At 34.4% G+C, this 26,964-nt stretch overlaps 1 protein-coding gene and 1 pseudogene across 1 annotated transcript; one reads left to right on the forward strand and one right to left on the reverse strand.

The window, feature by feature from the left end:
- Positions 1-5,974: 5,974 nt before the first annotated feature.
- Positions 5,975-10,068, forward strand: LOC121790786 (annotated as a pseudogene).
- A 9,186-nt stretch (positions 10,069-19,254) lies between these two features.
- On the reverse strand, positions 19,255-20,415 carry LOC121790788 (transcription factor bHLH84-like). Its single transcript, XM_042188907.1, has 5 exons — positions 20,290-20,415; positions 19,966-20,205; positions 19,591-19,656; positions 19,430-19,495; positions 19,255-19,344 (listed from the first exon to the last, which is right to left on the reverse strand). The coding sequence occupies exons 1-5, from the start codon at positions 20,413-20,415 to the stop codon at positions 19,255-19,257; spliced, it is 588 nt and encodes a 195-aa protein (XP_042044841.1).
- Between the last annotated feature and the right edge of the window lie 6,549 nt (positions 20,416-26,964).

Raw genomic sequence — 26,964 nt, forward strand, 5'->3', positions numbered from 1 at the left:
CGTATTCTTCAAATTCAATTGATGTACCTGGCTGGCATATTTTAAAAACAGTATTTATTTTATTGGTGAACTTCAATTATGATCAATCTCAAAACTTTTACTAATACAATAATTTTAACATTTTTTTTCAATCATCTCTTCTTTTTGCATTTAAACGGGAAAGTTAAAATTCATGATCTTTTGCATATTTGTATCCCACATACAAAATCTATTGATTTTGGTATAAAAATGAATCATTCTCCTACATATTTTGTCCTCAACTAATTAAGTAAAAAATTAGCTATATTTAAACATTGCGGAACAAAAAAATTTATTTAAAATTCAATGGCTCGGAAGAATCATAAACGTGATAAATAAATAATTGTACACTTAGCTTGATTGTGATAGGGAGTGGAGTAGTACATAACAAAAACATTTAATTAAAAAGAAAAAAGAAAATAACAAGACCAATCCAACTGTTTTCATTTCATCTTCATCCAATCAAGCCCTGGGTGAGATTTGGCCGTAATGCCCCAATCCCTTTCCAGCACTGGAATGAGGAGAAGCCTCCGATCTGTGGCTGAGTCGTATTCCTTTTTGGGTGAGAGTTGTCCCACTGTAACTGAGTCGTTTCCTTTTTTGGCAAAAAACATCAACTTTTCTTATATCTTACTTTACTCTCTCTTAGTTTATTCTCTCTTCATCTCACTATTTTTTTTTCTTTTCTACTTTATTATTCATTTATTTAACTCAGTTAACACAACTTTTCTTAAATCGCGTTGAAGATAAACGTCTCTATTATAGAGGGACGGAGAGAGTGATAGCTATTACTATATGAGTTTCACAACTCTTCAAAATTATATCACTACATGGAGTATATTTTATTATAGTGTATAAAATAGGATTTCAGACGTGACCTAGACCAGAAAACGTTCCCACGCACACAGGATGTTAAAACGTGTGTTTTCCATTTTTATGAAACTGCATGGAACTATACAATATCCGAAATTAGTAAATTAATTTAAAAAATAGATGTTTAATTTGAAATCAGTTGGAACGCACTAATCATAAAATAAGTGGTAGCAGTTTAGCCCATTGATTTAAATGGTGCCTGTGAATTAAATAAAGTTATTGTGACATGTGGTGTTAAATTACATTGTTGTTGCAAAATTGAAGTCAAGCAGCAAGAACAACTACTCCTTTGATTTGTATAACAAGGTTATAATGTTTCCAGTTTCCACCCACTAATTGATATTTGATGTGGTGTTATACCTTAAACAAAATTTATGTAGATTTTTTTTATTCGTGACAAGTTTAAGATCGAAATTATATTTTAAAAACAAATTTATAATTCATTATAAAATGATTTACACTCATAGAGATTTATATTGTCCGACACTGAATCTCCCATCTAATAATTTGGTGACCAAAACACGGATGTGCGCACAAGACAAGTGTCTCTCTAATTTAGGGGAAAACATTTTATTACCTCTGTGTTTAGAATTTTCCTTTATAGATTATATTAACATTATTTGTTAAAAGTTTGTGTTTCAACGTGTAAATTAATGTGAAGTTTTCGATGTAGTCTCTTTGAGATAAGGGTATATAGAGAATACTGGCCCAACATTTCATGGGCCTAAATGTAATAATAGCAAATCGTACCATCAAATATTATTCATACAAAAAAAAGTTGAGACCCTAACCCTAAGGGCCCCACATCCCGGTCCGACGGTATTATTAAAACTCAATGTGGTGTGTGATCGAAAAGGGGCAGAAGCTAGAATATCATGGGCCTCTCTTTCATCAAATATAATCATTCATGGAAAGGTAATCCATTAACACATATTATTGCTTTCATAATTTTTAAACAGAGTGGTTATTGATGAAACGCAGGATGTGATCTGGCGATGCTCTTCAAGTGGCTTGCATTTCGAAGAGATTGCTCAACTCTTTGGGGGTGATGAACCACAATTTATAATCTATTAAACTTTTGCAATTATCTTATCCATCTCTTTCGTATTACAACACGATGTCGCAGTTCCCTTTAGCAGAAGGAGACGACCTGCAGCCATTCATGGACAAGATTTTGAATCTCGAACACGATGTAGCTCAGACTAGATTGATAATGGAGACGAGGACGAAGCTTATAAGACGGCCTGGGATAAGATCTATGCAATCCTGCTTAAGATCGTTGAGAGGAGTTTCGATCGTTAGAGCATCCACATCGGCCAGCACAAGCTCGTCCGTCCGTCTGTGCCAGCGGCGCGGATGAGCTGACCGCCGCTGCGCTGCTTGATGCATCGAGCACGTCCGTGCCAGCGAGCAGGCGATGTGGCAGCTTTCTATTGGCCAATGGCATAGCCGTTGGCAATTTAATTTTTTTTTTTAAAAAAATCTGATTTTAATTAAAAAAATCCGATTAAAAATAAAAAAAATTATTTTTCCCACTTCCCAAAAAATTGTATTCGTTATCTACCCACTTTAATTTATTTTTCAATTTTTCCCCCAAAAATACACATTTTCATCTATAAATACCCTCATTTCCACACCAAAAATTCACACCACACTACACAATTCTCATCTAAATTCTCTCATTTCCATTCTCAATTCTCAATCTTTCTTTCACTCTTACTCTTACAACAAAACAATGTCCGGCCACAGCGATCACCCCCTGGCTCCCACGGTTGGAACCCCGATTGGTTCAGTTCACAACCGTTTCCTAGTCCGGAAATGGAATATTCGGCCCCTCCTCAAACCCAAGGTTCGGAAGTTCCGGGTGGCTACCGAAGGAAGAAGGCCCCGAAGGGCAATACGGGTGGACACCCGACCCTAGAGGGAGGTCGAACGACCCATCCCAAACTCCGACTCCTCCTATTCGCGGTGTCCGCACACCGTACACTCCGGCGAAGATAGAGCAATTGTTCAAAGCGTTCTTGTCAATCTCTGAAGATCCGGAGGTTGGCACGAACTAATCCGACGATCATTATTGGTGGCGCATCTGTCGCCGGTACAATGAAAATCGGACGGCTGGAACAATCGAGCGCAGCGAGAGTATGGTGCGCAACGCCATATACAGAGCCAACGAAGAAATCCAAAAGTTCCAGGGGTATTACCTACAGGAAGAGCAGTCGGCGGGGAGCGGCTGGAGCGAGGTCGACATCATCAGTTCCGCATTGTCGACCTACCAATCCATGAACTACAAGCCGTTCAAGTACCTCAACATTTGGCAGGAGACGCGGTCGTATCCGAAGTATAGGGGAGGCGTAACATCATCCTCTAGCAGCTCCTCCAAACGGTCAAGGTCGATATCCCTATTCGGCCCCGGCTCCGAAGACATGGCTAGCCAACTTGCCGGAGCTAACTTGGGTAGCCCCGACGCCGGCCCGAGCGGTTCCCAACGCCGACCGCCAGGAAGGAAGAAGGCGGCGGCCAACCGCCGTCGCGCCGCGTCACCATCCGCCCCCGCTCCCTATGTGGCACCTTAACCCCCCACCAACTCGTTGTGGGGGGGTTTTGGCCCAACTCAATTTGGCCGATAGGTCAAATATGACCCCCGAGCAACTTCGATCGCATGTGGCGATGATACGGGGTCTCCAAAGAACGTTGGGGGTATTGCCGGATGATGACTAGTCTTCCCCGGGGGCATTTTTACGCTTAAATTACGTAATTTTTATTTTTTAGGAGTTTAATTATGTAATTTTATTTTTAAGATTTTAAGTATGTAATTTTTATTTTTTAGTATTTTAATTATGCAAATTTTATTTTTTAGGAATTTAATTATGTAATTTTTAATTTTTTTGTAATTTGTAATATTATTCCGGGTATTTTTAATGTATTTTAATTTGTGAAAATGTTTTTATTTAAATTGAATAATGGAATTGTGTGACCCTTGTGCCCGTCCTTGCAGAAGAGCACAGATGTGGGTGTTGTGCTCTTGCCTAAAAGCAGACAGAAAAAGTGGGGTCGGGTGCACGGATGTTGATGCTCTTAACAGGGAAAATACAGATTTGAATTTTGAGTTATTGTACCTAAAAAACACATTAATTAACTATAGTGAGACGGAGGAGTATATATTTTTTACTAACAAAGTGCACAACTAATTACTTATCCTACTATCGATTTCAATAAATTGGGCAGGTGGAGAACGTGATTTCTCCTCTCAACCTCTTCCATACACGTACGCCATCGTGAATGAGACTATGAGAGTAATATAATAATAGTAGTACGACCAAAAGAGTTAGATATGTCACGGTCACACTCATATGATTAGCTTATCATTCTAATTCTATTGATTGAGCTTCGAGAATTACTACGTCAATTTGCAGTTTGATTTCACATTTCACGAGCTCACTATTTTATAGCGTGTTTGATTCAGAAGATTCAATTACTCAACTCAATCCTAAATGGATAATCATGGAATAACTAGTCATAATTAACCCCATATGACTAAAATAATCTCACAACTCAATCTTAAATTATATTTATTTTATTTTGGATATCGAACACCACCCTAGAAAATAGACGAAAACAAATTCAATGATTTGAACGATAGGCCCAATTCAATGATTTAAAACCAATAACTAACTAAACTTATATAATGATTATTGATTTCAATTACCATTAAAGAAAAATGAGAGATTTCGGGAAAATGGGGCTCAATTTGCAGGCCTTTCGAAATTTGAGATTAAATTCGTTGACCTTTCGAAATATGGGATCGTGGCGTGGGAATTTTTCGGAACATGGGATTTTCTAATTTTAATGTATTTTCACTTATTATTTCTATTATAATATTTACAAATTAACCAAATTACCCCTAATATTTATAGTACAATTTAATTTTTTTTAACTCCAATTTTATAAATTACCACCGCCACCTCCACCTTCATTCTCCTCCTCCCCTTCGTTGTCGTCCACCCTTTCTCTCCGATGATCCATCTAAAAGAAATTCAATTAGAAAAACTCAAATTCCTCCTCCGTCTTAACACGATTGCGTCCTCTGTCCGGCACACTAGATTCTCGATCTCCCGCTCTTTTCCCTTTCGATCTCCTCTCACAAAAGAAGATCTCGGCTCTTCTTCTTCTTCGTTACGGGTTGCCTTCTGTCCTCCGAGGGCAGCTGCTACTGCTGTCCTCAGTCAAACCGCTGCTGTCGCAGTTCGCCGCTGCCTCCAGCAGGCGTATATTACAACTGCTGCTCGGTGCCATTCCAGCTCGAACTGCCTCATTTTTCCCAGTTAAATTCTTAATTCAATTCCGTGTTCTTTAAGGTTTGATTTAATTTGCAGATTACATGAATGCAAATACATGAAAGAAAATTGAAATTGGATGGTGGGACCTTTACAGTTAGATCAGTTAGATTAGCAAATGGTTTATGCAATTGTGAAGGAATTTCGCCTTGGTGGGCGGAGGAATTGAAATGGGCATTTTCCGCCATGAGAGCGTGGGAGGGTTAGGAGCTGGAGATGTGGTTGATGGAATAAAATAAATTAAAAATTGTGTTAAAAAATATTAGGGATACTTGGTCAATTGTTAAATATAGTGAAAGAAATAATATGAAAAAAGAAGTAAAAATACATAAAAAAATTGAAAATACATTATTTCGAAAAATTCGCACGCTACGGTCCCATATTTCGAAAAGCCTACGAATTGAGCCCCTTTTTTCTGAAATCTCTAAAAAAAAAAACTGTTCTAATTTATTATTTTGATAAAATTACTTGAATATTCTTTCATTGTTTCCCGAATTAAAAACAAAGCTATTCTTTTTTAAAAAAAATTAAAAGGATTTGTTTTTTATTTTTCGGGAGTCTGCTTTTCACTGAAAACAGAAAACTATTTTCGCCAATGGATTAAATTTTGTTCAAGTTAATAGATTTGGATAAAACATTAAACGCAATTGTATTCGTGTTGTTTTTTGATTAGATATTCAATTCGAAAATAAATTACTCCATGAATCACCAAAAACGTGTCTCTAGCTCCACTATCAAGACACAAACAGACAACTCCATCAAAATCTCCACTGTTTATTTACTCTTTATTAGCTAGGATTTCCACCATTTTCCACTCCCCACACCTAGAAGCCTCACGCATAGACACACACTCACTGCGTGTTCTAGCTTTAGCAAGAAATCTAGCAAAAAATCCCCGAACACAAACAAAAACCTGGCATTCTCGCTTGTTGCAGCAAATGGGGCGTTGTGGAAGATCGAAAGCTGCAATCTTGCTGCCTTTTCTGCTTCTGATTTGGGCGGAATCAGCGATGGGTCGGTTTCTGGTGGAGAAGAACAGCCTGAAAGTGCTGTCGCCGGAAAGCATTAAGGGAAATTACGATAGTGCCATCGGCAACTTTGGGATTCCGCAATATGGTGGAAGCATGGCTGGAACTGTGGTGTATCCAAAGGATAATAGAAAGGGCTGCCAAAAATTTGAAGATTCTGGGATTTCTTTCAAGTCCAAGCCTGGAGCTTTACCCACCTTTGTGCTTGTTGATCGTGGAGGTATTTGTGTGTTTTGTTCAATTTCTTGTTTTTTGGTATTTAATTTATGGCATCTTTTGTAATTGAGGTTGAGTTAGTTAATTAGCATGCATACCTCTCCTTCAACTTCGCATCTTTTTAGGGGGGTTTCATGTGATTTTCAGCTTTGTGCTTGGGGGTTTAATTTAGGTAAACTAATTTATTTCCTGATATACCCTTGTGATTGTTGAGATAGTTTCTGTTTCAAGTAATTTCAAGATTCCCTGTCTTGTGATTGCTGAGGCATTCTTGATTTAGGAAGTTTCTGTAGTTAGTTTAGCTTATTGAACAGAGGAGTTGGGGAGTTTATGGTGTTATACTCTTTGTTGCAGATTGCTTCTTTGCTTTGAAAGTTTGGAATGCTCAGAATGCTGGTGCAGCTGCTGTTCTAGTGGCTGACCACCGCGATGAGCCATTGATCACGATGGACTCACCCGAAGAGGATCGTGCAGCTGCAGAGTATATTGCGAATATAACAGTACCTTCTGCGCTGATTGATAAGGCTTTCGGTGAGCAGCTAAAGAAATCACTTGGTAATGGAGATATGGTGAATGTGAACCTCGACTGGAGGGAATCCGTCCCCCACCCGGATGAACGAGTGGAGTATGAACTGTGGACTAACAGCAATGACGAGTGTGGGGTTAAGTGTGATATGTTGATGGAGTTCTTGAAGGATTTTAAGGGTGCAGCTCTAATGCTCGAGCAAGGTGGCTATACTCAGTTTACTCCGCACTATATCACGTGGTACTGCCCTGAGGCGTTCACTGTGAGCAAGCAATGCAAGTCGCAATGCCTCAACCATGGGCGATACTGTGCTCCGGACCCGGAGCAAGATTTCAGCTCTGGTTATGATGGAAAAGATGTGGTGCTTGAGAACTTGAGACAGCTATGTGTTTTCAGAGTGGCAAATGAGACCCGAAAGCCGTGGATTTGGTGGGACTATGTTACTGACTTCCATATCAGATGTCCCATGAAGGAGAAGAAATACGGCAAGGAGTGTGCCGAAGAGGTTATCAAATCTTTAGGTAGACTCCACTCTTTGTTCATAAACATGTTGGTTTACCACAAAATGAAATTATCTTATGATTGCTTCTGTATCAGGTCTTGATCGGAGTAAAATTGAAATGTGCATGGGCGACCCTGATGCTGATGCGGACAATCCAGTTCTGAAAGAAGAGCAGGAAGCTCAAGTGAGTGTTTGAACATCTCTTTTGGGAAAATAGTCTTTGTATTATGTTATTGCCTGTTAACAATCATTTCATATGCCAAATTGTAGATTGGTAAAGGATCGCGTGGAGATGTAACCATTTTGCCTACCCTTGTCGTGAACAATCGCCAGTATCGAGGTCTGTTAGCAACCTTATGTAGAAATGCATCAAGATAGTCAAATACCACCTTCTCTTGACGTGTCTGCTTTCAGGGAAGTTGGAGAAAGGTGCTGTCTTGAAAGCTATATGTGCTGGTTTTGAAGAAACTACGGAGCCATCTGTTTGTTTAAATGGCGGTATGCTTTTCCTGAGTAATTAAAAGGTTGAGTGCGATTATATGACTGTGAAATCGAAACTGATACTCTCTAGCTGCAGATGTAGAAACAAATGAGTGCTTGCACAATAACGGTGGCTGCTGGGAAGACAAGGCAGCAAATGTTACAGCTTGCAAGGTGATTTTTTAATAAAAATAAATATTGTTTTGTCTCAAGTTTTTCCTTTTCTTACATATTTGGTGTTCAGGACACATTTCGAGGAAGAGTGTGTGAATGCCCAGTAGTTAACGGCGTGCAATTCAGGGGAGATGGTTACAGATCTTGTTCTGGTATGTTAAGGATCATTGTTGTTTATTTGTTTGCCAAATGTGAGTACCAAGTAGTTTGGATGGACTAACTTATCTTGCCCCTTTGAGCATCGAAAACTACTCACATTCGTTCTGCTTGTGCAGCAAGTGGGCCTGGTCGATGCAGAATAAATAACGGAGGCTGCTGGGGTGAAAAGAGAGATGGGGTCACTTTCTCTGCTTGTGTGGTTAGTTAACCTTAAAACTGTGTCATCATGCGAAGCTTTTTAGTTGGATACGAATGAATTTTTTAGTACATTTTTAACAGGATAGTGATGATGGAAAATGCAAATGCCCTCCTGGATTCAACGGTGACGGTGTTAAACATTGTGAAGGTAAAGAACTTTCTGCACAACTTTCTTATGTTGCTTTGAAGCTCAGTTCACCATGCTAGACGGTTCTATTAACCCAATACTGCCCCACCTAATACAACTATGTGAACCAAATTAAATAAAGAATTTACAATATTTGCTAGAATTTGCAATCTTTTCGATTACATGACAGCTTCAATATTTTTCAAGATCAACATCCCATACAAATTTTGAGCAATCTGTTGATGCCAAAAGAATATTTTTTTCCGAGTAACTTAAAAACAAGGTATAGAAACATTAAGCTTGTTAGCAATCGTCTTTTTCATCGCTTTGTCTATGCTTTTTTGAGCAATTCTGTTCTTGTTTTTCATGCAAAGTAAACACCTTCTCACAATTTATAACCTTTTACGTTTTAACACACAGATATTAATGAATGTAAGGAGAAGAAAGCTTGTCAATGCAACGAATGCAACTGCAGAAACACATGGGGGAGCTACGAGTGCACTTGTAGTAGCGGCCTGCTATATATGAGGGACCAAGATACCTGCATCAGTAAGTTCGACACAAGTTTTAATGCAAAATTGGTGAAGTAAGAGAGGTAGAGAGAAAAAGTAATTAAAGTATTGTTAGTGGAGAATGAGTGTCACCTCAAAAGAGTTTCTAAAATTGGAAAGTGCATATTCTTGTGGGACAGATTAAAAAGGAAAGAGTGCATATTCTTGTGGGACGGAGGGAGTACTATCTATCTATCTATATTAGTTTTCCTCATTTCATTCGTATTTCATTATTTGTGCAGGTACGAGTGCTTCCGAGGTGAAGTATGGTTGGGGGCGCTGTTTGGCTTGTTTTGATCGTATTGGGTTTAGCCGGTGGTGGCGGTTATCTTGTGTACAAACAGAGGCTGAGGGTAAGTTTTTCGATCTATCCATCACTTTCCTACGAATTCCTAGCTGCTTCATGACTAAGAACTATATGTAATTGAAGCGTATTCGAGTCTCAACCATCTTACTAGTAAAATATGTTTTCCTCTTCAGTCGTATATGGACTCGGAGATTAGGGCTATAATGGCCCAATACATGCCTCTGGACAGCCAGAACGAAGTACCAAATCACGTGGATATAGATCGTGCTTGACCGTGATTCTCAATGCAATGGCACTTTGTATCTCCAACAATGGTTTTGAAGGTCGAATTCATATAGTTTTGGAACGATTTGTTGATTATAGATACGATGAGATCAACGTGACGTGTTTATGCATGCGAATGCCTGAGTCGGGGCCGTGTATCTTGGATGTTTGTTGATGCAGGGTGAGTTCGAACATTGTTAGTTGTAGCATTAGTGTGTAGTAGTCAATAATGGTATGTATGTTGCCGTATGCCACGGATTAAAATGGTGTGTTTGGAGCTCATTTTAATAAGATGCAACTTTTGTGTTTTATTAGATGAAATATTGTTCAGTATTTTTGCACAATTTATTCATACATCTCAAGATTAGTAGAGGCTTTGTGTGTGTTGTGTGATGCTTATTGTTACGCTTAGTGTTCGATATATTTAATGTACATCTTTAATAATAAAATTCTACGCTAAAATTTCATGTAGATAAATAATAAATCAAAATAAGTTACTAGTAAATTTTTATAATATGGAACAACATAACACAAAATAATTTGTCACAATCTCTGCTGAAATGCCGGCTGCCATGTAGCAGTCGGCGGCTGCATGATTTTTTTTACTCCATCTGTCCCTCAAATTTTATTACATTTTGATCGGACACGAATTTTAAAAAATGTTATAGAAAGTGAATTGGAAAAAATTAGTGGAGAGTGTGTCTTATATATATATATATATATATATATATATATATATATAGGGTAGTGATCTATGACAAACACCTCTTAACCAAATAACTAGAGAACAAATCACAACCACAAGATCAACAAAATCAAGGGCTAGGGTTAATTTTTGAATTTAAGGATAAATTAGTTCCCTCAATCACAAATTTACTCCATAATAACAAGGTAGGGGTATAATGGTCATTGCACAAAAAAATTAGATTATGTAAATTTTTACTTCATTTGAAGGTTAACTTCACGGACATGAAGCGAGTGGATCTGATCAAGGAGATCGCGGCGGAGTTCGAGCTGATCGCGAACCGGCTGTCGGAGACGGAGGTGGCGACAGTGGCGTCGGTGGTGGAGCTGGAGCCGCAGCATCTGGCGGAGATCGTGAAGCGCGCGCAGAAGCTGACCGGGCCGAAGAATGTGAAGCTGAAGACGGTGATCGACAAGTCGCTGCTCGCCGGAATCATCATCCGGTATGGGAATTCCGGCTCGAAATTGAGTTTAATTACTCTTAGGTTGCTGAATGTTGTATGTGAATTCAAGAATTATTGAAGAATTCGGAGCTCTGTTCATCAAAGCTAGAATTTGCCCGAGCAAAGGCGGCGATCGGTTTCAGCTATAAATACGGCGAATTGAGCTACGGAAATTCTTGTAATAATAGTAATTGAAGTTCATCCTCTTCTAATTCGGCTAAATTTTCATTCTTAATTATTTATTTGATCAGAGAGAAATTTGTAAATGCTGATGCTAGAAGGTGTTTGATCAATTGACTAGCTGAATTTTAAGCAGATGATAAGAGTGAAGTAAAATCAGAATAAGAGTGATGTGTTTTGTTAACAAGAGTGAAGTAAAATCAGAATAAGAGTGATGTGTTTTGTGAACAAGAGTGAAGTAAAATCAGAATAAGAGTGATGTGTTTTGTAAACAAGAGTGAAGTAAAATCATGCCTAAGAGTGATGTATTTTGTAAACAAGAGTGAAGTAAAATCATGCCTAAGAGTGAAGTAAAATCATGCCAAGAGTGATGTGTTTTGTTAACAAGAGTGAAGTAAAATCATGCCTAAGAGTGATGTGTTTTGTAAACAAGAGTGAAGTAAAATCATGCCTAAGAGTGATGTATTTTGTAAATAAGAGTGAAGTAAAATCATGCCTAAGAGTGAAGTAAAATCATGCCAAGAGTGATGTGTTTTGTAAACAAGAGTGAAGTAAAATCATGCCTAAGAGTGATGTGTTTTGTAAACAAGAGTTTAGTAAAATCATGCCAAGAGTGATGTGTTTTGTAAACAAGAGTGAAGTAAAATCATGCCAAGAGTGATGTGTTTTGTAAACAAGAGTGAAGTAAAATCATGCCTAAGAGTGATGTGTTTTGTAAACGAGAGTGAAGAAAAATAATGCTTTTGTGGGGCAGAAAAATGAATTTAAAAAAATGAAAAATGAGTAAACGACAACAGCTTTTCATCAAAACGGCATCTTCGTCAATTCCTCCACATCATTTCCGAGTACACTTCACTCTTGTTCAGAAAACACTTCACTCTTGTTCACAAAACACATCACTCTTATTCTGATTTTACTTCACTCTTATTCACAAAACACATAACTCTTATTCTGATTTTACTTCACTCTTGTTTAGAAAACGTTTCATTCTTGTTCACAAAACACATCACTCTTATTCTGATTTTACTTCACTCTTATTCACAAAACACATCACTCTTATTCTGATTTTACTTCACTCTTGTTCACAAAACACATCACTCTTATTCTGATTTTACTTCACTCTTGTTCAGAAAACACTTCACTCTTGTTCACAAAACACATCACTCTTATTCTGATTTTACTTCACTCTTGTTCACAAATTACATCACTCTTATTCTGATTTTACTTCACTCTTGTTCAGAAAACACTTCACTCTTGTTCACAAAGCACATCACTCTTATTCTGATTTTACTTCACTCTTGTTCACAAAACACTTCACTCTTGTTCAGAAAACACTTCACTCTTGTTCACAAACACATCACTCTTATTCTAATTTTACTTCACTCTTGTTCACAAAACACATCACTCTTATTCTGATTTTACTTCACTCTTGTTCAGAAAACGCTTCACTCTTGTTCACAAAACACATCACTCTTATTCTGATTTTACTTCACTCTTGTTCACAAAACACATCACTCTTATTCTGATTTGTAAACAAGAGTGAAGTAAAATCATGCCTAAGATTGATGTGTTTTGTAAACGAGAGTGAAGTAAAATAATGCTTTTGTGGGGCAGAAAAAATGAATTTAAAAAATGAAAAATGAGTAAACGACAACAGCTTTTCATCAAAACGGCATCTTCGCTAATTCCTCCACATCATTTCCGAGTACATGTAAAGCCATTTTTATATCAATTTGACGTTAGGGCCCAGCTGTATATTCTCTCCATTAACAATTTAATTTCATTACGAATTAACAGTTAAGAAAACCTCATCATCGAAACTTTAATCAGCAAAAACATACTATTTCTGATTTTTACAAATTCTTCTCTCGATTTGATTTTGCTCGGCGTATTTTACTTCTGCGTGTGGCTGCTGTTGATCTCTCTGTGATCTTGCCTCGCGTTCTCATCGTCTCCAGACGCAGCGTTCGTAAAAACAAGTTCGTCGATTTCGTCGGTATGAATCTGCTTCTCCAATTCTCAAATCGTATGACATGGATGCACAAATTCTTAAGGTGTCCTCCTCTGCGAAGGCGACGACATCGATCCGTCTCACTACGAAGCCGACGCCTCCAACCTCTCCCCCAAGGAATTGGAGGAAATCTGGAGACTACACACCAGCAATTAGCGTTAGGGGAAGATGAGAATAAAGTTAATTTCCTAAAATACCCTTATGCAATTTTTATTAACTAAAAATGTGTACTTATTTTGATCATTGGATTAAGATAATGAGTGACTGAGAATTGTTCTCTAGTTATACACTTAAGATTAGTTATATCTTGATCACTATCCTATATATATCCCGGATTGTGTTATTCTCCTATTCATCCCTTAGATCCTTTATTCTTCTTAATATGGGCCGTTAGATCTCATTCATCAACGGTCCAGATGATCTGCATTATTACACTATAATGGTGCATTATTAGTCGGTGTGCATTATTCAACTGAAAATCTGCATTATTACACTATAATGGTGCATTATTAGTCGGTGTGCATTATTCAACTGAAAATTTAAATGACACGTGGCACCAATCTAACCGTCGGATGACAAAATCGTGAGGCTGAAATTAAGAAGGAAATAGGAGAAAAGATACAAAAAGGAAATGAATACATCCCTATCCCTATATATATATATATATAAAGTTCGAATGAGTTTGTGAAATATGAGTTCCAGTGGTCCACTATAAAAAATGGTAAAAAGTGAAATGTGACAAATTTTTTATGGGACGGACGGAAATGAATAAAAATGCAACAAAATTTAAGGAGGGAAGAAGTATATGTTCCAGAGCATGCGCCGCTACCAGTCCGAGCAGGGCACTGTGTAGAACAAAGAAAAACAACAACTCACCACTCGAAATTTCATCAAACAAACCAAATGATCAATTTTTCAAGAGCTAAAATACTTCAAAATCTGAAACCACACCTATTATAAAACGACATGTTGTAATACTTGCAATCAAGAATCGCCTTTCAACACCCAATCGACCGAGCGTGATTAGACAAGAATTCCATCATCTTCTTTCCTATTTAATCGTCAGGGCACTGTGTATATTGTGAGCAATGCGCGTGTAGTGTGTGTGTGCATCTAGTATATATGAGTAATGTGTATAGTGTGTATATTGGGTGTACATGTGACAAACCAAGTGATAATAAATTCTATTACATAAATTGGAGAAACAAGAAATTTATAACAAAACATACAAGCAACTAGAATCATATATAATTTTTGGATATAGAATTCGAATTGAGGAATTGAGAGATTTGAAATTTTGATTCAAATCCAAAGTCCAAATACTTTTGTGGTGCCAAATGTTGGATTTGGAACTAAAGGCTCCAATTATAATTCTACAGAGTATTATGAAATTTATAATTGGTATTTCTTTTCATGTCCTGGAAAATTTTGATTTCAAATATAGACGCTACACGCACTGAGGCAATGCCCTACAGACATTAGAAAATGAAATCACACAATATACAATCAACATCAACATATATTACATAGCACCATCGATAATTTATTCATTTAGGATTGTAATTTGAGAGACAAAATCTGAGATTTGAAATACAACATGTGGATTATTTGGTGACGACAAAATGGTTTTGTTCCTGAGTATATGACAGATATGATACAAAGTAACAGATATGAATTGATGAGTCATATCTTAGACTAAGTCTAATAGCTTGATTTCCAAAATGTAATCTGTTTTCATCACTCTTTGTGTTTGTTGTTATCCAAAGAGCGATACATTAGGTACTGAATTTAAGTACTGATGTGTTCTAACAAGATGTATCCTCTCCCACATTGAAAAGGTGTGAAAATTATGTTAATTAATCTCTTAAAATATAAGGAATAGGTTTTTATAACTATATTAGTTGATCTGTTCTTCTACCATGAAGGGGATATCAACCAAACCCTAGTGCGGTTTCATCCTAAAACAAATGGTGATAGTAAGTGTGTGAATGAGAGATCTGTTTATTACCATGTTAGGTTTTAATTACTTCACATTAATTTTCGGTGTGAAATGACTTACATGTGAATATATATCTCAATAATATGCAATGTGCTTGAAAGTTAAGGGTGATGTGGGATTGTGGGGGCTCGTGTAGCTGACCTTCCACCTCCAACAATGGGTTTGAACTTTGAAGGAAGACTTACATATTATTTGAATGATATGTACAGTTGGAATGAGAATCAACCTGATGTCTTTTAATATGCAGACATGTTTGAGTCAGTATTGTGTTTGAGGTTACTACTACTATAAGAAAAAGATTTGGTAGCATGTGACAGCTTGTGCCTCCTAAATCAATTCAATCCTTTTCTTTTCTGTTTCTTCTCTAGGGAGTGTGTCTTCATCGTGATAGCATGTTTCTTGTTGCACAGAGAGAGAGAGAGAGTCAAACATGATTTACTTCCTAAGTCGCACTATGGTTGAGTTGTATTTTTTTTGGACTGTCTCGCTATAATCTACTCATTTGTTTCCTTTTATGGCAAAATACACTATACTTAATCTCACTTACTTCTCACTCCTATTTTATTATCACTCTACTTAACTAACTAAAAACATTTTCTTTAATCTTTGTGTCCAAAAGAAACGTCTCAACTAGATAGAAGCGGAGGTAGCATTAGTTAATAATGAATGGGTTGTTACATAAGAATGGTACGGATATGCCAGGACAATTTGGAACTCATTTAATAATATGCAACTTCTCAAGATGTTCTTGATTTTATTAAATTGAATAGTTCATGATGAACACTTGTTGCATATGAATATGTAGATATCTCAAGATTACTCATGACATAAATAATGAGTTGAGATATGAATGAATGAATGAAGTTGATGATGAGATTGGATTCGACTGATTTGTATATTGTGGAATCTGGTTTCCCCAATTGTTTAGAGAAATATATTTACTCATCAGTTTATTACCACAGTTTCTTGCTCTTACATTTGTTCCATATCTAGCTGATTTAAGAAGACAAGAATGAATGGGGTAAATGACGGTTTTCTAAAATTCAAATGTGCTAAACACAAATTTAAATTTAGTAATATTGGGATCCTAAGGCTTATAAATTTACCATTTCAATGAATATCGAATACTCATAATAATAAATAATTATATTATTATTATTGAACTTGATGAAGTGTAGTTCATATGCATTATAATGATATTGTATTTGAAGGGGATATCTATGTAGACATTTATTAATCATTGGTGGAGCTTTTTTATAACTAATTAAACCCATGTTGCCGGTTATTTTTTGTATTTAGATATATATTATACATTAAGACATGGATCTTGATGAGAAAGTCTATAAATATTACATGGAGAGATACTTTTTTCATATCAGTATTATGGGTCCAAATCTGAATCAAGAATTTATTCATACTTTATTAATATGTCCAGATCGTATATTCTTATTGGTTCATTTCCCTCTCCAGTTACAATTAAAAAAAAAGTATTGATTTTAAGGGGAAATTAGGCTCTCTTAACTGCCAGGGCTGCCCCCTCCTGGCTTGATAATTAGAGCCCAGATTTAATTGTTGCTTAAAATCAAGATTATTGTATTTAAACAAATGTAGGTCAAATAAAATTAAATCTCAGTTGTATAAGGACTGGTGGTTGAATTAATATGGATGAATGATTAGTATCATAATAATCAATCCTAATTAATGAGATACCATTTGATCAACTACTTGGTCCAAGATTCATAACTTGTGAGTGTGGTGTGTGGACATCAAAATCATCTGGAATTAATTGAATGTGTACTATAGATTTGAATCTAGATTGAACGGTTTGATTAATTTTATAGTATCAGATTTGTTAATTTTTAATATTCTAATAATGATGACATGAACCCAGAATTCCTATCCGAGCCAAACCTAGCTAAACTGACTTTTTTATATTGATGATGTATTGTATTGCAATAATGTTACAACATTGACATGATCAGAACACTTCCTTTTAATTTTTTTATGTACAATTCCAAAATCTCCAATTAGTTGCATCTCAATTAATTTTCTTGTTATTTTTCCTCATTTAAACAGATTTTTTTTCATACTATTTATTCCGGGTAAAATACAATATGTATTTTAAATGAAAGATCATTTAAAGATCTTTAATTTGATATATAGGAGTATTTTTTCTATTCGTTTTACTTTTTTTTATGAATGGAGTTAAAAAAAAATTCTTTTTTCGATTATTTTTTCTTTACAAAAGAGCGCAGATTCTAACATTTTTATTGTCTTTCCTTTTTCTTCTTCTTTCAATTCAACAAGTTCCAATCTCAATCGACGTAATTTTAGTTACAAGTGATTGATCGACAAATGACTGAATCATCGATATAGTCTTTACATATATCGTTCTTATTTATTCATATTCATTATCTTTATCACTTTATGTATAGGGGAAGAATTGTACGAAAATCTCCCTTAATTGTTCAATTAGATTTCGATCCACATAATTAACGTACACTACAAAAAACTTATTTTTAAGGACACAAAAATTAAGACGTACTTGCGTTTAAAATTTTAAATAATAACAACAATTTAGGACAAATTAACTTAATCTTTTGCTTTTTAGGATGCTTACATTTGCGTCCTCTAATTTTAGTTGGGACACCAATAATAAGGACTTTTTTTGAACCGTTGGTGGTATATTTTGAAACACAAATTAGCGTCCTTGAGTGCATTAAAAATGTTCTCAACGGTATTTTGTGTTGTAGCAAGGATTATAAGTACATAGTGCATGAATGATTAAGGACATTTTTTGTCAATTCAAGACGAAAGAGTTTTCAATTTTGGCATCCCAACTAAAATTAAGAAACAAAAGCATTCTTAGAAAAAAAAAGAAGAGATTAATGTGTAAGGGACAATTGTGTCTTCAACGTAGACCACGTACTTTTCTTTGCACCCTCAATTTTGACAATTTTTTAAAGATTTCAATGCAAGTAATTATGTCTCTATTTATTTTGTTTATTTTGTCCTTATAAGGTAAATTTGTTATATGTAAAACATGGTGTTATACTGTTATTAGATGCCTTTTTTCTCAAAAAAGAATGATAGCTAATTAATTATAGGAGTAATTATTCCTAAAACCACAAATAATGACCGAAATTTGGTACTTTTCACGGACTTAAAACTTGATTACTACGGATTTGATTTTCTCCTGAATTGAATTCAACGCGACACGTCGAATTATGCATGTGAACAAACCTGTAAATATAAGAAAGATGATGCTTTTATGAGTGTAAACAAAATTGTTTTGGGTGATATTTGAATTTTTATCTTCTTGAAAAAATTATCGGAACTTCAAATAATGAACTTAAAATAATGGCATATTTACTTTAGTTTCCCAAACTTTAGTTTCTTTTAGTTTCTTTTACAAAATGTCCTCAATTTATTTTATTTTTTTAATTCCCAAAGTTTTACTTTTTCCCCTAAGATCTCGGAACAAAATTTTCAGTTTTGAAAGTAAACGAAATGCGCTTTCATTTTTATTTGTTTTTTCAATGTAAGAGGGAAAAAGGAACATAAATTAACCCTAATCTCCCCAATCAAGCCGCCATTATGTATAGTTCAAATTCAATCATGCATTGTTTGTTGCACGATAACAATACTTTCTACATTTTAACTAGAAATATTTTTTTATATTCCTGTGCTTCACACAATTTGGGAAATACAAATTCACAATTATGAAATAGCTAGACACAAATAATGGCATGCAATAAAATGACAATTTAATAGTAGTAGTACAAAAGAATAACAATTGACTCACGGTATAAAACCAAATTCCAGCTATTATACATATACAAAACAGTAATCCCACTGTTTAATCACAACCTATACAATTCCATCATCATGGCTCTCACCATAAAAAAAATTAAAAAAATTAAAAATTAAAAAAAACATATGTCCGATTCATGAAGTTCAAACATGAGCCAGTGATTTTTGGTTTCAATTAATAAACAAGAATTATGAATATTATAAGCCTTCCTCAGATACAACCCGCCGCTCTTTATGTTATGCACTAATTATTTAATCTTCATGCAATAAAAAGAAAAAAAACATCAAAGATTTTGATATGTTTTCTTCACGAAGATTGTTGTCTCAAATTGAGTCCAATGTCCATGCCATTGTAGGCAATCGGAGCATACATCCATTGATCATCGGAGCTCAACAGCTGCATAAACCGAAAGTGTTACAACTTACAAATCCAAACAAAACTTCGTAGTTTTAGATTGATAAAATTAGGGTTTCGCAAATACCTTAATCTGGAGTTGCAAGAACTTCACGTACTCAACAGCCTCTTCCAGCATCGTGCTGATGTCAACCTAAGATCATAAATCGGAATTTCTTTTAGCCTCATTTCTTTGGAAAAAAGAGTTATATTTACATATATATGAAAATGTATTTGTGCAATGCTTACTTTTGTTCCATTGGGGACTAGGGTTTGCAAGATTCTGAGCCTCTCGTTGATTCTCTCTCTTCTTTTCTGCACGAGTAAATCAATGTACGTTTTAACACAGGAACGAATCCAGGAAAAAATATTGGTACGAGCTGTATTTTCTATATTTTATAAAAAATATATTTTTAGGCGATTCAAATCACTAATAGTGTGTGCATGACTTTTTGCATAAAATTTGAATAAATTTGAAATTTCGTGATTAGTTGCGTTTACTATAATAGCAAGGGTAAAATCGCTAGAGCGTTTAATTATATCCTTTTTTTACGTCGCAATGACTATTTATTTTCTTTATGATAGGAAAAATAATATTTTATTAGTTCGCTTGAGAATGTATACCCTTGCATAGAGGCTCTGTGGATCGGTAGCCGAACCCCTACTGGCACGTGTTTTGCCACTGGGATTGGGAGCCCGCCCGCCCTTGGAACCGGAGCAGGAAGTCGTCCCAATGACCTCATTCGACTCATCTTCCGAGCAGCAGCTGCTCGAGGACTGCTGCTTTCTACAAACCACTGCATTGCTGCTAATGTTAGGGTTATCTTCATTGCTGCATTTCATGCTCTTGTTGCTCCTTGGAATCTGCAATTGCATCAAATATAAGAAAATAAATTCAATTTAAAAAAATTAGTTCAAAAATTATGTTTTGAACCTAGCACTACTTACTTGACAAGGGACACGAGATCTTTTCTTGGAGTGGCTAATCTTCTCCTCGACCTTCATCGTTTGTTCGTGTTTAGACGACTGTGAGCTGTCGTCCCGGTTCAAGAAATCGTTGGTGCAGTAATCCATTAATGTGATCAAATTGTTGTTAGGGAGAGAAGTAGGTGTGTGTGGAGAGAGATTGGAGAAGGGGAAGTGATCAAAGCCACTACTAAACCACTACTACTCCCTTGTGATAATGAACACATTGTGGCCTCATCAATGCCCCGGCTGGCCGGAAAAGTGGCCGGGAACTCATTCGGGAGAGTGAAGTTCCCTAGGAGCTGCGACATGAACTCGGCCTCCTCGTCTGAGCACATCACTCCGTTCCACTCTACTTGAGGCATTTCGTATTCCATATTAATTCTTGTGTTTTCAAGTCAGGGAAATGAATATGAGAATTGTTAATTACAAACTGCCTTGTGTTGATCACAAACTAGTACAGGTATTTATATATAGTTGTAGCTATCCAATTATTGGTGAGGTATGTAAACGATAATACCAATATTTAAATATCTTAGTTAAATAGTGACATAAAAAAAAGAATTGAAGAATTAAATATGTGACAACTCATAGAGGACTGATTCAAGCAAATAATGAAGATAATTAATAATATGCAACCTTTGGGGCACTTAAAACAACAGATTAAGCTCAAAGCGGGAATGAAAATTAATATTATATTACTCGGTAATAAAGTCACAATTTATTTTTCACAGTCCACCAGTATACACAACGACGTCTTCTGATAATACTTAAAAATAACGTTAATTGAATCAAATAAGTTTTAAATTATTTTCTTCGCAGTCCCTTTCTTATTTTAATTAAACAACTTCATTTCGAGCATCATCAAAGATATTTTTATTACTTATTCTGAGAAATTAAAAATATATGATTTAATATTTTATTTTTAAACTTTTACTATATGATTTATTAGAATTTAACTAAAAACTGTGATTCAAGGGACTAGCATCTTTTAATCAAATGAGCAACTGAGTGACATATGGTTAATACTTAATTATTGTTGATGGCAAGAAATTTAACCAAAATATGATGTTCGGATTGGGGTTATTGGAGCGACACCTGGCACACAACGTGCAAGTCTTTGTCTAAAATATTAAACAATTCTGGTCATGATTAATCCAAAGAAAATTATACATAAATATATGATCTAATAAATTAGGCAGATGAGAAGTGATCGTGGGGGTGTGAGACTGATATATAATAACTAAGAAAGCTATGAGCAGACATAATCATTTTATACTTAGCTTCTGTCTCCAATCCTTCAAACCTAAATAGAAAATAAGCTTATTGAAAAATAGAAATTTTGCATTATCATTAACGTTAATACTCTTGGATATCTGCCATGATTGGAGGGTTCCGAGAAATATACTACCATTTATTTTATTTAAACAATATAATGATTGCATCATCCCTAATAGACAATGAAGCACAATTTAATCGATAAGACGCTTCTCATTCATCTAATAAGTTTTAGATTGGAGTCATCATCACATAGAGCTTGCATAGCTAAGGTTTATCCATCATAGTTTATTCCCTAAGAAAGAGTCCTATTTTGTCACTGTAATCTTTTAGCATTGCTCGAAAATGTTTCAAAAGCACATTTTCATTTTAAGCATGCCAAGAATCAAAATGACGATATTTTTCCAATTGGAGAAGGTTCTTGCATTTCGAGATTTTCCATCTCCAAGGAAAAACACTCTGATCTCCGATCAGAAAAATTCCCAATTCTCCTTTTGGTGCTTCGACTCTTACATAAAGTTCTTGCTTGGATAATTGAGAATGAAAGAATTTTCTCGGATTTTGTTATAATTTTAATTTTCGGATAGATCTCCAAACAGCGTTGTTCTGACACTTATATCGAGAAATTAAAAAAGCCAATTCATTATTCTGTTTCTGAATTAACGTTGGATGATAAAAAAAGTGATCAATAACTTAAATGATAAATTCATCAAAATTAATAATAGAGAACATAATCTAAATATTTTTCTAATTATTTTTCATATAATTCAAAGTAAACACTGAAATTATAATAATAACGAGCCAAAAATATTTTGATTTTGTGATGCAATACAATAGTACGAGGGATTCCATTAATGGCGCCATATCCACTGAGATTATTTTATTTCTTCACATTTCTATTGGCTGATTCACTGAACCTGGTCGACTATTAGACATTAGTAATAGTACTTCAAATGTTAGCATAGCAAATTTGATTACTATTGAGCTTATTATTACATCCCACAAACGTTGAATTGGAAGGTTTATCCTAAATCATCAAACTATATATATGGTAAAACTAAAATTCTAATAATTATATGTGCGTATATTGATTTAGTGATAGAGTAGTCAATGTGTGAAGCTAAAGATCTCATATTCGAGTCCGATGTAATATTCGAGTCAGCTGGTTTCACCTAAATCACCATTTCAAATTCATGAATTATTCACCATTTAACATTACACTGAAGTAGAAAATATATTAAGTAATTGAATGGAAATATTCTATCAAGTCGAATTTTGAATCCATGAAAAATCAAACATCGCAAGACAACAAACATAGGATAAACACGACCTTCAATCACACTGAAAAAGGGCAAAAATGGTCAACTAATTTATCAAGGCAAAACCCATAAAAAAAGTAGGGAAAAAAGCAATGATAATAAAAAAGAAGAAACGAAATCGAGTTGCTAATTCCCTCAAACATTAGACCCCCAAGATTTTCGCCGATTTTCTTGCTTCGATTTCAAATACGCGTCGAAATCATTTTTATATAGGATTACATCATTGTCAGCATTGGTAATTGTAAACACTATTAACAATTATATATTTGTATTATACAAACAATATTAATGAGTTCTCTCAATTAGTTTCTATATTGTAATGTCTAGATGGTTCAAACTATAAAACAAATACGCCATCATTCCCATGAAGTTAGTCGTTTATTCTACTTTTGGAGATTCCAAAATTGTGTAATTTATTGATTGGAATTATATAAACTAGAATAACTTAATTAAAAATATTTGTTAAAATAATGTATGTTGAGCAGTTTAATTGTTTTCCGAACTATAACTATCGATAATATGATTAATATCAACCAAAGGTCCGGACTATTGAGGTTGTAACAAAAAAAATCTAAGAGAGCGAATTTTATTTTGCATTAGTATCAATATTAATATTTGCCAAAAGCGAAATATCTCTACATTTATGTCTTAGGGTTAACGGAGATCGGGTAGGCTATTGTTTTTTCATGAGAAAGTGAAATAAGAAGACCGAAGTGAGTTAAGTAAACAAAAAACAACAATCAGAATAAAAAACTATGGCGAAATCAAAAGACACTCAAATTAACAAGATCGGATTATAAGAGACAACATATATATGCAACACCCAAACATCCAACAACCCGCGCTCAAATAGCGAATCAGAAGGCAAGAGTACAAGGAAGAGTCACCTTAGCAACAAAGTGATGGTTTATCGATTTTTCGTGGCCATCTTCCGACTTTGGGCAGCTCCTTACTCACTTGACTCAGTAGAAATGGAAAATTCGGACAACAAGCTTTAATCCATGATCCTTACCTCCAAAGAATAAGATTTTCTCAACATCTTTTGAAAATTACCTTGTTTTTAAGCTATCAAATGGACCAAGAAACAATATTGAACAGAGAAGTCCTAATATTCTTATCAAAATTATAATGTATACATAATAAAGCACAAGGAAATATTCCATCAGAAATCCACAAGCTACAAGAATTTATGACATTAATAGGAATTTATTAAATATAGTTTTCAAGACATAGTACTATTCCGTGATCATGCTATATATAATTTGTTATGTCCGGCTTGAGTATCTAGACGAGTATTTCGATCGTAATATAAACAAAACTAATATACATATCTCACTAAATGAATTACATTGCACAGTAATAGAATGTATGGAGGTGGAAGGAATACTTAAGTTATGAGTTAATATCACTCAAACTATATATGCATTCGATTATTATAATAATTAAAACAATTCCTAACAAAAGAAAACGACTAAGAAGTTTTATGGTTGTGAATTAGCAGGTAAAATTCAATTCTCAACTAAGAAATTTAATGATTACTTCAATTGTAGGCCAAATATAACCAATTCATGACTAAAAAACATCCAGATTGTAAAATTATTATAGTAATAAATGTAAGATCATATAAATATATCATGATTATTTCACTCTAAATTATTATTATTATTATTATTATTATTATTATTATTATTATTATTATTATTATTATTATTATTATTATTATTGATGTCGCCAGATCAGCGATACAACCAACGCACGATCTTGGTTTAATAAAATGACGTTAGACATTAAAAAAACATGCAAATGCATGAATAAATTTATGGGACACTAGCAATATTATTATTATAAAAGGATATTGAGCTACCAAAATCTTAGATTTTGAAACCATAGATTAATGGTAAGATGAAGTAAGCAAAGAAAATCAGTGGTTGTTGGGAGGAGAATATTCTACAATGGCCTGCACGTTTGGTTTTGGTCTTCGAATCATTTGCATTATTACTTTCTTGATCTACCCACAATGGCTAGAATTAGATAATGACTACACTTCATACCAATTTCCAAATCAAACTAATATAAAAATCAAATTTAATTATTTATTTTATCCCAATGGAACCACTCATATACCAAAAATAAAATAAAAAATACAGATGTTAATTAGTATAAATAGAATTAATGAAAATTGTATAGTTTTTAGTTTCTAATATAAGTGCAGTTAAAATCTTATTGGATGAATCGCGCAAGTGTTTATATCTTTGGTGTGGCTGCTTTTTTAGGTCGTTTTTTGCTTGTTTTGGATCCTTTTCTGTGAGGTAGGGGGTTTCATTTTTTTGGCAGCTTTGCCTTTTGGCTTTCCTTTTTTGTAGCTCGCCATTTTGTGGCTTGAGCGTTTGCTTATCATAAAAAAAGTGTTTATACTTCATCATGCGATATATTGTGGCTATTTATTTTTTCATTTTGTAGTTTGTACTAGTACTATATATTCACATATTTCAACACCATGTATGTATCGTGCATGTCCGCTCATATGTGAGTCATTCGTCCCCTTCGATGTACTGCATTCGGCTGAAACATGAAATTCTCTGGTAGTATTCTAGATTTTACAAGGTTCAGCTAGGTACGGTCTAATTCATTAAAGTGTGTCCGCTACGTGAAAGAGAGACTAATCAAACTCTCTAGCTAGGTTCAGTTATTATTTTTATATTTCACATTTTATGTGAGATAATTCACATATTGGGCCAAGAGTCATTTGATCCTAAGGAGTTAATGTGTAAACAAATATATTTCCTTTTGAAATGCAAACTAAAGTTCAGAACAATTTTAATTTATTATAAATAATAAATTTGAAATATATTCGACCCTCATTAAAAAAGTTTGAGGGTTTTAGGCCCATGTTGATGTAGCAAACATCAGCCCATTACATAAATATCACTTTATCAGCACTTGCATGGTAATTATCTTTGTTAAATACAATCTTCAATGTAGTAAAATCTTGATTTGGTTAAGCAATTTCGGTAAGTCTATAACCGGTGCAGTAAAATATATCAATAGTGTCATCATTTCTTCTTCTTTTTTTTTAATTACTAACACTTATAAATAGTTATCATGTGCATCACAAAAATAAACATGTTAGACTGTAGCCTTTGATATGTAAAAGTGAAACTTTATTCTTCCCAACTAAATACTTCCTCTCCGTCAGCAGCGATTAAATATAGTATCAAGTTTCTTTCTTGTGATTAACTAATTGTGTTATTTATTTTGTACTGATTTTAATAATAAATTCCATGTTTCAATAATTCACATTTTATTATAAAACTAATAAAATATATGAAAGTATGACTCAAATTTCACTAACTTTCCATTCCCTTTCTATTACATTTATTAAAATTCATGCGAATCGCATCAATTTAAGCCAATTAATGGCAAACGGAGGGACTACGTATATGCTGGTAATCAATCAATATAATAGGTAATGAATTGGTGCCATTAATTGTAATCTATTAGAGTTGGTAGATGAACACTTAATTTCAACAATAATATGATATTGTATATTTTGGGCTAAATTCTCAAAATGTATTTTAGGATATTTTCTAAAAGCATTATATTAATGGAGGTAAAATAGCACTTTTATATATTATTTGCAATTTTACTTATTTTCTGACTGTGACTGTTTGCATCCTAACAATAACAGAAAATAAATATCCTAGGCGCTATCTGCTCATTAATGAGGTGTACTAATTTAACTTAGAAGATCACGATTGAATTAATTTTATTGATTGCAATAAAAATCGATCGAGCTCATGTTGTTCCCCCTACTATATATTAGTATATTACAACTAATTTTAAGATCAAATAATTGTCCATTACGGCATATTCTGTGAAATATACTTGATCGTTTATGCAAATTACAATTAAAAAAATTACAAAGTAAGCATACTTTAATCAAACATGCATTATTAGTACTGTCTTTGGACTTATAGAACTAGTTTTAGAATGATAAAGCCTATATGTGGAACAGTCTACACATATTGACTTGTGCATGTTGCCTAATTTTAGAAGTTGT

This window comes from Salvia splendens, unplaced genomic scaffold (genome assembly GCF_004379255.2).
Source record: "Salvia splendens isolate huo1 unplaced genomic scaffold, SspV2 ctg621, whole genome shotgun sequence".
In the NCBI taxonomy this organism is placed as follows: Eukaryota; Viridiplantae; Streptophyta; class Magnoliopsida; order Lamiales; family Lamiaceae; genus Salvia; species Salvia splendens.

Excerpts from the sequence above, each read along its gene's own strand:
- LOC121790788 (XM_042188907.1), bottom strand. The coding sequence starts at position 20,415 with ATGGATTACTGCACCAACGATTTCTTGAACCGGGACGACAGCTCACAG. Across the intron at positions 20,206-20,289 it reads GATCTCGTGTCCCTTGTCAA|ATTCCAAGGAGCAACAAGAG; the intron begins GTAAGTAGTGCT and ends ATGCAATTGCAG. Across the intron at positions 19,496-19,590 it reads TAGTCCCCAATGGAACAAAA|GTTGACATCAGCACGATGCT; the intron begins GTAAGCATTGCA and ends TTATGATCTTAG.